An 11,471-nucleotide genomic window follows, 5' to 3' on the forward strand; every position below is an offset into this window, starting at 1 on the left:
TAAGGCAATTTTGGTTACACGAACAAACACTTCCTTCAGCCAATTCAAGCTACTGAAGACAGCTCTGTTAGATTGTCTTAACACACAACAGAACAATTTTGATTTCCCAAGAGGAATCTTGGAAGCCAAGTTTCAGCCAGAAAGCATTTTATTAGCTAACTGCAATAACCCTTAAAAGCAAAGGCAGTGGTATAATAACGACAATATTAATGAATAGCGGAAATAATATTAATATACTGAGACAGGAAAAATACAACCTATTTCACTTTCTAGAGTCCCCTGCATAAGCATAAAAAAGACCTGTATCAGTAACATCCTGCATCAGCTACTGAGCATGAAGCCGAATCCATAAGAATTTTTCCCCAGTGTTCCATCACTCCCTGTGGCTGGGATCTTCAGTTTCAAATATTTTTACACCAGTAGGGAAAGTTAAGTAAATTAGGTATTAAATAAAATGCCTAAATATACATATAATACAGCTTGAAAAAGATAGGTCTATCTGTACAGTAATTAAAAGCATATGAATTAACTGTTGCTGTAACTTGGTCATTGCACTTACATTTAAGTTAGCAGCATTGACTGTAATGATCTCTCAGTATTAATCGAGTTGTCAAGGCTGTTGTAGACTCTCCTCAATAATTCAGTACTTATTACTTTGACCTCATACAACGTAAGTTTTAAAGGTAGGTTGTTCAAAATACTAAGAAATGGGATCACTTTAATCCCACTTAATAAAGAGAGAAAAAGTTTTGAAAGTGCAACACTGAATTCTCCACTGTAACTAATCATTGCGTCTCCCCTGCAGCCTTTTCCCCCAGCTTAGGGAACAACATATCCGGACCACTTTCTCAGATGGATTCAGAGAACTCTTCAAGTCCTATACAAAAGCCACCTATAGTGAATATAATGAATAAGAAACCCTAAAAGTATCAAGAAATGAGTTATCATTAACATTGAAAAGCCTGGTGTGCTACAAAGCCAATAAACAGCTTCCCACACACCACGCCGGGGTCGGCTATCCTCTTTTACGCAGCCAGCACTCCTCAGCCTCCACCGGGCTCCTCGCAGCGCCAGGCCATGCAGCAGCCCCTGCCACAGAGCTTAGTTCTCGGAAGTGCTAAGCACCTGCCGTTTCCACAGCCAGAGCACGGATCACTTTACAGATCAAACGTGCAGTGACAGTAGAGAATTAAAAGAATTGTTACACTGTTAAGGAAGATAAGCTGGATACATGAGTCACTTATGTCTGTCATTCCACAGCCTTACAACAGATTATATAAGGAAGTGTTTTCCAACAAAACAAATTTGTCATTATCTCCAGAGTTCAGCAACCACACTGTAGATTTTTTCATGAAGTACAGTATGAAGTTAAAAGTATCCAGAGAGTAAAACTCCAACTTAGTGAATACAGCGAATATAAGGGGTGGTTCAAGTTTGCAAGACTACTTAATTTATGGGCTACAGTGGATCACAAACCACCAGTCTAACATGAATGTCCTATTACTACTACTACTACTCTTATGAGCACTGCAGAATAGTATTTGTTTATTATTTTTAATATTCTCCATATAATCATTTTATTGGCCTATTTTGTTGTTGTTCTTAAAGCAATATGTCATATTTGCTAACAAGGTTTCTAAGCTAACCAGCATTCAGTTTGGTGGAGAGTAAAATTTCATTAGGGCCACTTTTACAATGGAAGAAAGTTGAGTTTCAGACATGAACCCTGAAATATTTCAGAATATTTGATAAGTAGTCAAGAAGCACACTGCTCTTTTTTAAAGTGTAAAGGGGACCATTAGAGACATCCTTTTCTGAACTGCATGCAGTGATTATTCACTATAGAGACTAACAGAGTGAAGTACGTTAGACTACCAAAAGCTTTGAATAAGTTTTCCTACCTTATCTGCCATTATCATGGAGGCCCCGCCGTGAATTCCAAGAATTGGAATAAAAGTCTGAGATGAAATAAAATCCAAAATCTGAGCTACTGCCTCCTGATCAGTATCATCTCCAAAAACCACTCCATGGATCTTGGTGCCTGACATCAAGTCACAAACATGTGTTATGATGCTTTTAGGGTCAGTCTGGTTCACCAGAAGGGTCACTACATTCACATCAACAGTCAGGTCTGCTGACATTTCCCTGGTCCAGAGAGCTCTGATATCTCTCTCTGTGATATACTTGGTCCTTCCCAAAATCACTGCAATGTTAAGGATGGGATAACTTTTCTCTGCTCCATGAACAAGATCCAAAGGTGCCAGAAGAGCTTGGAGTACCAGGAGAGCACAGCCAATTTTCCTCATCTTTGCCAGCTTTGTACCCTGTAAAAGTGATCACATTGCATAAGAGAAGAAGAAGAAAAAAAAAAAAAGCATAGAGAGGAGGAAAAAATATATACTGTATATCTCCAATGAAGTTTTTAAACACAAAGCATCTGGACACAATGCAGACTTTAGCAGCTTCTCACAATGCATTCTTCACCTTAGTTTCAATTCAAGCCTCTTACCTCCCACCAAAAAGTTGCCTTGCCAATGACAGACAATATTATAATTGGTCTCTCACAAGCAAGGCAAAAAACGTAGCACAAGTTCAGAGGAAAGAACCATTAAAATGCTTCTTGGATGGCTAAAAAAATTAAAATGAATGAAACCATTAAAAAAAGACATCCTTCTCTTTAACCTTGTCCTCCTAAAAAAGGTAATACACAAATCTGAATTCCTTTGTCTTGAATAGCTATTCAAAATTTAGACTAACAGGAAGATGTGCTTTCCCTTAAAACGATAGAAGTGAGCCAGAGGTCTGCTGGAAACCCCAGTCCGCATACTCCATACATCTCACAGCATCCCAAAAACATGCTGTTTTAATTCCGAAGATCTCTCCTAGAGAGCTGCTGCTTGTGCAGAATCCACTGCGTTTCTGGAACAGGTTCAGAAGCACAATATTCTATCTTATCTTCTCCCTCCTCTTACATGGCATTCACTTGAGCATCTCAGAAGTCCTGATCTCAGGCTCAAAGTTGTCACTGGTGTTGAAGGGGAGGGTGTTCCACAAATGAGCATCACTGCATTGATTTACTTCATGCCTTCACTGAATCTCTGTAGGGGGCTGAATATAGAGAGAGTAGGACGGGGAGAGAGATGAGCCATGGAAGAAGTGATCTGAACTATCTGGAGGAGGGAGAAGGGGGAGAACAGGTCTGACTGCAAGATCTCCCTCGGTTTCTGTGCCCCGGGGGATTTCCACCCCCACACCTGGCTCTCTGCTAGCTGCAAGAAGGGAGTCCCTGTGCCACATAAAGCCAACCTTGTTGTGAAGCATTTTGCAGAAAACACAGCAAGGCTGTCCAATCAGGGGTGGCATTTTTCAGATCTCCCCTCTGATCCTGCCAAGCACATCTCCATTAGTCAGACTCATCCGCTGCTGAAACACACACCAAGACAAGCGCTTGCTGTATCATCACCTTCTTTCGGAGCAGACAAGGAGATGAGCACTTAAGAGACCATCTAATTGCAAATCAATTGCACTGTGCTTCCTAAGTCACTGCACTGCGTGCCAGATCCCCACTGCTGCAGCGGCCGAGGTAGCAAAGCGAGCGGTATAAATAGATAAACCTAAATCCCCGCAGACACGAAGCTGCTTCAGCTTCCTCCAAACCCCAGAAGAAAAAAAAAAAAAAAAAGAAACGAAGAAAAAAAAGCCAACCGCCCCTTTCCCCGCATTTGGAACAGTTTTATTTCTCCAACAAAGTGCACCGCGCCGGGGAGCCCGCTCGGCCCGCGGCCGCGGCGCGACGGCGCCCCCTGGCGGCCGCGGCGCGCCCCGCACGTACCCAGCGCCTCAGGAGACGGAGCGGCGGCTGCCGGGGCCGGGGCCGGTGCTGGTGCTGGAGCCGGGGCCGCTGCCGGGGCCGGTGCTGGAGCCGGGCATGCCGCGGCCTCGGGCATGTCGCGCCGCTCGGTGCCCGGGCTCAGGGGCGGCCTCGGCGCCGCTCGCCGCACGCGTGGCGCCCGCCGCGGGCTGCCAGCCCCATGGCGTCCGGGGAGCGCAGCTAGAGGCACGGCGAGCCGGGCGGAGGGGGTCTGCACAGGAGACGGGGAGAAGCCGTTAGCCGGGTCGGGCATTTAACGGGGAAACAACAAAATCCAGTCTCATGTGGCGCGTGAAACAAAATACAGTGGCTAGATTCAAAGTTGGGGGCGGGGGGGGGTATTATAAAACACTGTTAGGCTCTTTCCTAACAGAAGCGACTGTGAAGCCAGCCTTCCTGGACACCGTCCCCAGCCCGTCCAGGGCAGGGAAACACTGCGCTCAGCTGTCTGCCTGCTTCCAGCAGAAACGTACGGGTTTGGTCTCCAAGGGGAAGAGACAGCCAGCCTGGAATGAATAGCTAGAAGCAAACTAATTCGCATGATCAAGGGCAGGAGTTTTCTTGACAGGTTCAAAACAAGCATAATCTAGAAAACAGCTAAATCAGTATGGGATAAAGCTTTTTTTGATCTTGTAACAGAACAGATTCAGAATGAGTTTATCATAAGCAAACCCAGGGAGACACACACTAGCAAATCACTCCCCGAAAAGCTCAGATTGCTTTGATTTTTCATTCAGTATCTCCAATAAATATGTATATTTTAAAAGATACCTCTTAAAGGAACCACATTTAAATTTAGGTTGATAGCATGTTCAGCAAAGAAAACCAGCATTTCCTAACGGTTCCCGAATGCTGACTAGAAACTAAGACCCAAGAATTAAATAGCGAAAGACTGCAACATTTACATGCGTGTGTGTCATTCAGCAGCTCAGAGCCCTTCCACAACTCCTAAGAGCAAATTAGTGCTAGCCAGAAAGGGAAATACTTACTGCATTCTCCCTCCACATAGTTCCAGCTTTAAGATCCTCAAAGTCATTTCAGTAGATTCCTTTGCAAACAACGAAGTGGAAAATAGGTCCTTTAATCCCTGAATTTCATCCTGCAACTTGTTCCCACCGCAGTAAATATAAGCCCGGCAGCTCTCTATCGCTTGAAATACCCCTTGATCAAGTTTAGCAGAGCCGCCGCAACTGAGACGTGCTCTGTACTTTTGGCAGGAGACATTCAGGCGTCTTCATCTTTCTTTTTTTTTTTTTCCCCTCCCTCTTTTAAAGGGCAGTTGCAAGGCTGCCGCAGCCGCTGCCCGGGCCGGCGGGCTCGGAGCCCCAGCGCCGCTCCCCGCGCCTGGGGGCGGAGGGCGCCGGCGGCCCCGCTGCCGGGGGGCGCAGCCACAGCGCCCGGCCCGGCCCCTGGGAGGGGGCAGCCCGCGGCCGCTCTGGAGGCTCCCCGCGCCGCCCCGCGCCCCCCGCACCGGCGGGCGAGCCAGCCGCGGCAGCCGGCGGAGGGGTGGCGGGTCGGGGGAGCGCTACGAACAGCCGCGCCGGGCGAGAGCGGCAAACTCGGAGCGCCCCCGCCGCGTTAGCAGCCACGGGGTGCGGCTGCAGCCAGGGAAACCCCGGCTGCTCTCCCGTCCCTTGCTGCGGGGGCTGCGGGCTCAGGGAACGCCCGCGGGCACCTGCCTGCGCACCAGCGGCAGCCCCGCACTGCAGCCAAGCAGGGCAGAAACGCTCTAGCGGAGATGGCTCCGTCTGGGGAGTCCCCCTGCTCCAGGACACTTCAGGCCCCCCTTTGGCCATGCTCACCATGGCCCGTGCCCAGCTCCCATGCACCTACCCTGCCCTGCGTGGGAGCCACCTCGCGGGCAGCGGCTGGTGGGGCGGCCCCTTCCCCGGGCACCCCGCGCCCCGCTGCCTGCCTCCCTCCCTGCCTGCAGCGCCTCCTCGGCGCCCCGCCGCGCGCCCCTTCCCACCGCAGCCCGCTCCAGCCGCCACAACCCGCGCGGTTTTGCACGAGCGAGCAGGCCGGCTAACGACCACGTAGGGGGTGCCACCTCTCGCTCTCACCATCCTTTACGGTCACGTGTATTGATAAGGCAAACGGTTCAGAGCAAGGCCAAGCAACGCACCGGGACAGAGCCACTCAACAAGGCTCCTATCTCAGGAGGGCCTTTGGGTTCCAGCTGGATAAAACCAAGTCGCCGCTCACGAAGGTTTGCTTCTCACCACGTCGAGACACAGAAAACACAGAACTTGGGTCCCGAGACATCTACCAATGCATCAGGTTTACTGCTCTTGGCAGCCTCATCATAAAACTACCCAACAGCTCTATGCTTCACCTTTCTGAAAGATGGTCTCCTAACTTATTTAGGGATGACTTCCTTAGATATTGTGTTAGTCTTTCTAAGCAAAGCAATTAAGCAGCTATAACTGTGCCATTTTTAAAAATCTGATGTTTTCATGCATCTGTACACTTCACCCTTGACACACATTTCTCTGGTAAATACTACAGCAATATTTGTCCCAGTTACTGCAGCTCACGTTGCATCTCCACCATTGTGTAAGGGTTATTTCAGTGTTATCATTCAGCGAATTTATTGAAACAACTGTGAAACTAGGGTTTCAAGATCTTAAAGATCCTCGAATACAAGTGAAATTCACAGTGGGGAAAAAAAAAAAAAACCTGTGGCTCTAACACTAGCATACATTCAAAATATTAAAAATGATAAGGTATATTTGGAAGATACTTAGTATATATTATGCTGTGTATACTACATTGACTGATTTTGGTGGTTTGAAAAACTGATACAATAAATAGCCAAGTTTTCTAACTTTAACAGAGCAGTATGATTTTCATGAATCTAAAGACATATTTTAGCATTATTTCAAATATTTCTTCCTCAATTATTCTTATAAAAACCTTTAAAATTCAATAACCAAACTACCACATTAAAACTCAGTCCAAACTAATCTACAAATTAGAATTAAATTTAAAAAAAAGATTAAAAGTTTGCTCAAACATATAGGGCCCAAACTTCACAGTACATAAACAGTCTTCCCAAGAGTAGCCTCATTTAATTCCACTACATTACTGCTTACTAAGTTGAGTAAATGCTGTAAAAGTAGCCTGATATTTTAATACACATCTAAAGTCCATTTCTAGGCATTTTTGCACTTTAAATTAAAGAGAGTAACTGCAAACATGGTAAGAAATCAACTTCATTCAGCAGAAACAAGAAAACACAATTTACATTTAAGCGTCTTTAACTTACCCTTGTAATTTATGTGTAAAAAGGGAACTCTTACTTCAAAAGCACTCTAACACACACTGACATCCCTGCACTTGGGAGATTAAGTTACAAATTTAGTATTTTCTTGGAGAACATTTATTCTGAAAGGCAGATGGATTGATACATAAGTGATTGCCTTCTCCACACAAACAGCTGTGCACTTATCTAAAAGAAGCTACAACATAACTTCAAGAAGTTTGGAATCCTACGCTGTGAGAATATTTACCAGCTGGGATTTCCCTACCTCCTTCCCAGTTCATAAATCCATATTTAAGGGTCAGAAATTTTTTTTTACTAAATCCTTTCCAAAGCAACATTAAATTACAAAAGGGTTTCCCTTTTCTGAAAATTACCTGTTTCAGAGTACATCTGCCAACAGAAGCAAGCAGCCAAATTATCAGGTACAAGAAATACTTCAAAAGGAGGCAAGAGAGGCACAGAGTCTAATGGTCCGGCACAACAAGGACTTCTATCTCCATTGCTGACTCATTAGAGACACTTGCGTGTGTTACTTTCTGTCCATTTGCTTTACCTTCTGTAAAATGCTCACCTCATATATTATGCAGCTCAATTAAAAGCCAAATTTAACCCACAGATTCAGGAAAACAACTCTGTCATCTTGCCTCTTACTCTTGGAAAGAGCAATGAAAGTAAAGTGATTATGACCATCCTTCTGTAAAAGGATTTGTTCTTGTATAATGATACCAAAGACATCTGAGAAAAATATTTCTTCAACACATTAGATATCCAAATATTGCCATTTTATTTTCAAAAGGGAGGTAGCCATTGTTGCAGAAGTTTAAGCCATGATTTGAGAGATCTCTGAAATGAACTGCAGATCCACTTAGTGCAAGTCTTGCTACTTGGAAGCATCATAAGACTTCATCAGCTTTGTGAAACGAGCAGAGAAGAGATACTACAAGTAACTGGCTAGGTTAAGGGAGAGAGACTTACTTAGAACTCATTCCAGCTTTAAAAACCTCTAGTTCCAACAATAGTCTCCTCTTACGTTTAGGGAATACTGCTATAATCAGTAACAATATATCTATCCGTATCTTTTCTGCTACAAATACCTGAATTACCTCTACCCCAAGAAAACTTATGCAGCAAGAATTGAAAGTGCCATTGATGCAAAGTCATTTTCTGGTATCACACAGGATCAAACGTCAAATGAAACCATTTGACTCAACAAAAACTTTCTGCATAGCAAACAAGCATACAGTAACATAAACTCACTCTTTGGGAGCTGCAAAGCTACGTACATGCTGAATGAACTGTAAAAATAAAAATGGAGAGAAAAACTTGATTGTTTTCAAACTTATTAAAGCATTTGGTCACAGATGGCCCTCTTATTGAAAACTGGCTTAGCTCCTCATTTGGCAGTGTCCTTTCTTGCACAATTTACCAAGTCATGCATGAAATGATGGCCTTAAGCTACTCTCAGCTCTACAAAGGACAAGAGCTCGCTGCTACGGAAAAAGGAAGCAACATCATTGAAGGGGTGTAAGGGGCTGTCACAGCACTGAGGCGTCTCTGCAAACAACCCCCATCAGGACCTCCCCGGGGAGGCTTCCAGCAGACACCTCCAGGACCCTTGCCTGTTACTGCTTCCCACCTCACCTCCAATTAGCAGGCAGTTATTTGAGATTCACCAGGAACGCATCCAGGGAGTTATTCGAGGTTCATCAGGATTGTGCCTTTGCCCTTCTTGTAACCATTTTCACATAGCCAGTTAATCTAGCTTTATTTCCCAACTGTGCTATACAGCTCTCAAAAGGAATTCTGTGTCTCTGGGAAATCACTAGATTAGTCAGATCTCCCTCTGAGATCCAGCCAGAATTTCATTGTGAACTCTGTACTTTTTAATTAAAGCTGCTCTATTTACAAAGAAATATGTGTCCCAGCAATGCAGTCTTGTGAAGGCTGTGTCAGTAGCCATCCCATTACACATCCAACTGCTTGCACAAGGACTGGACTTAAGGGAACTGGATCAGGTGTCAATACTTAAAGACAGCTTCACTCCCTCCCCCTGAAACTGTGCAATATCAATGTGCTTCTAAGAAAACATTCTAGGAAGCACTCAAGAAAACACCTGACTATTGCACGAGCAGTACAGCTTGTTCATTCATGTCAAGAACAGCAGAGGAGCAGGTAAACAATCGTCGTCATTTATTTAGGGCCAAAACACAATCTCCTCCTCCTCACTGAACTTTGTAAAAATGACAAGACTTTCATGAATCAGAATTTTTGAAGTACAATTTTAAGTCTTCTTTTCTTTTTACTCACCTCCTGAACCATATAAATCCACCTCTGTGTATCTATCTGTGGACAGTATGATAGGTCTCCTAGCCAAGGAGTTACTAGCTCATTTTAGTCTACCTAAAGGATGCTCAGATTCTTTGTGCATAACGACAGGAATCGTTTTCCTCCTGCCTCACATGGAACATTCTTCATGTCTCCACATTTGACTTAAAAATCTGTCTGTATAAATGCATAACATTTACCTAAAAAAGGCCCTCTGCATATATCCGATGTATGTTTTCAGAAATCTTACCAAAAATGTGTTGAATAAGTCAGAGGTTGCTACCATGCTGATCTTTTGAGGAAACAATCATAGTTCTAAAGTCCAGCTCCTTGAATAAATATGTATGCATTTATTATGTAGTAATACATATGTATTTATTATTGTTTAAATACATATTTATTCAAGGCAGTGGACAGACTGATTAGGTTTGAAAATATTAATCGGGAAAATACATTAAGAATCTGGAAGACAGGTAAACTATCACAGTCCTATTAATATTACTTGTAAAAAGAATTTTATGAATATTCTGAGGTTATTTCACTCAAAATTTGATTCAACACATAAAGAAAACTACCATGACTTGTAAGAGAAGTACTTATGACTGTTAGAGACACAAGGGACCTTTCACACATTGTTCATTAGTGGTACTTGCTTGCTAAGACTAAGCTGTACTGAGTGGGAGGCACCAAGATGCCTACACTGCATCTGCCTCTGAGTGCTTCACTAAGCAAGTTTTTGCTAGGGAGTTGAGATTTTTTCTAAATCCAGAAAATCAAATATAGTAAAGGTCAATGGAAGCTCCTTATCAACACAAAGTTACCTCAGCTCTATTTTTAAGATGAGATAGTATTTTGCTTCTTGCATCCAACTCATTTCTCATTTGCAGGCACTAGCTCTATTAGAACTAGGTGCTAAAGGTTTATGAGACATCTGAGCCAGTAGGAATAGATCCAAGATAGAAAAGTCCTCCTTCAACTTAAATTACAGTTCCACATGATGAGTCAGAGCCTTCTGTTACCTATTTCTGCCATACGTGTTACATGGCTTTTGTTCACATACAGGAATGCTGCTTAGCCACTTGCATATTTGTTTTCTTTAAAGGGCAGTTGTCACGGTTCTTCTCGGTTCTGCATTTACTCCACTCTTGCTCCTGTCGAAGTACCTCCACTCCTCATTTCCGATAGATAACAAGCCTCTTGCTTCTCCCTGCCCTAGGAGGGAATTGTAGGCTACAGTGCTCTCCACACCAACTGCCATTACTAGGAGATCTAATTAGTTTCATTCTAATTAGTTTCATTCTAGCCTTTTTGAACCTTGCATGGTTTAATCTCATTGTTGGGAACAAAGAATAAGACAAAGGGGCTTTAAATAAAATAACATATTAAAACACATTCATCTCCTCTAAATGCTGCAGGCTTAGCTTATCTGGATGACCCCATTTCTAGGAACTGATATTTAAATCAATCATTCCAATAGTTCTAAAGTCTCTCCCCCTCCCCCAGAAAAGCAAATGCTATCTCACCTACCTCCAAACCTCTGGCCAACTGACAGTATCTCCTAAGCCTGAAAGAACTCTGCCTCTTATGGTGGGGGCTGGGGAGGACAGGCTGGATGGAGGGAAGAAGGGTTCAAGGAACTTCTCTAGGTTGCTGGAAATACAGAAAGTCTTTGCTTTCTTGCCTACCTGCTAACTAACTCATATTGAATTAACCCTTAAAAGTAGACATGACTTTTGGTTGTGGTGGTTTCTGTAAGTCCTTTGTAATACTGTCTAAAGTCACAGGCTTATTATATACACCTTTTCCCAGAAAAGTTATCATTGACAATCCTATCCTTTCCCCCTTTCCTGCCCTAAGGGTACAAAAGAAAATAGTTCATTCCTGTATGAATTCTGCATAGAGAGCTCAAGGGCTGCACAGGCTCATTTCTGACTTTTATACATCATTACTTCTAAACCTCAAAGGTCACACTATTGCTTTAAACACTTGACTGGAGATGGGAAGCTTCTA

At 43.7% G+C, this 11,471-nt stretch overlaps 1 protein-coding gene across 1 annotated transcript in view; it reads right to left on the reverse strand.

Annotated features, from left to right (window-relative positions):
* Nucleotides 1-4,878, reverse strand: part of GRIN2A (glutamate ionotropic receptor NMDA type subunit 2A) — a 185,914-nt gene extending 181,036 nt beyond the window's left edge. The window contains exons 1-2 of the mRNA XM_067305993.1: nt 4,861-4,878; nt 1,902-2,324 (exon numbers count right to left, since the gene is read on the reverse strand). Coding sequence (XP_067162094.1) covers nt 1,902-2,324; nt 4,861-4,878 — 441 coding nt within the window. The remainder of the gene's footprint in view (nt 1-1,901; nt 2,325-4,860) is intronic.
* Nucleotides 4,879-11,471: the final 6,593 nt, after the last annotated feature.

Source organism: Apteryx mantelli, chromosome 16, assembly GCF_036417845.1.
Source record: "Apteryx mantelli isolate bAptMan1 chromosome 16, bAptMan1.hap1, whole genome shotgun sequence".
NCBI lineage: Eukaryota > Metazoa > Chordata > Aves > Apterygiformes > Apterygidae > Apteryx > Apteryx mantelli.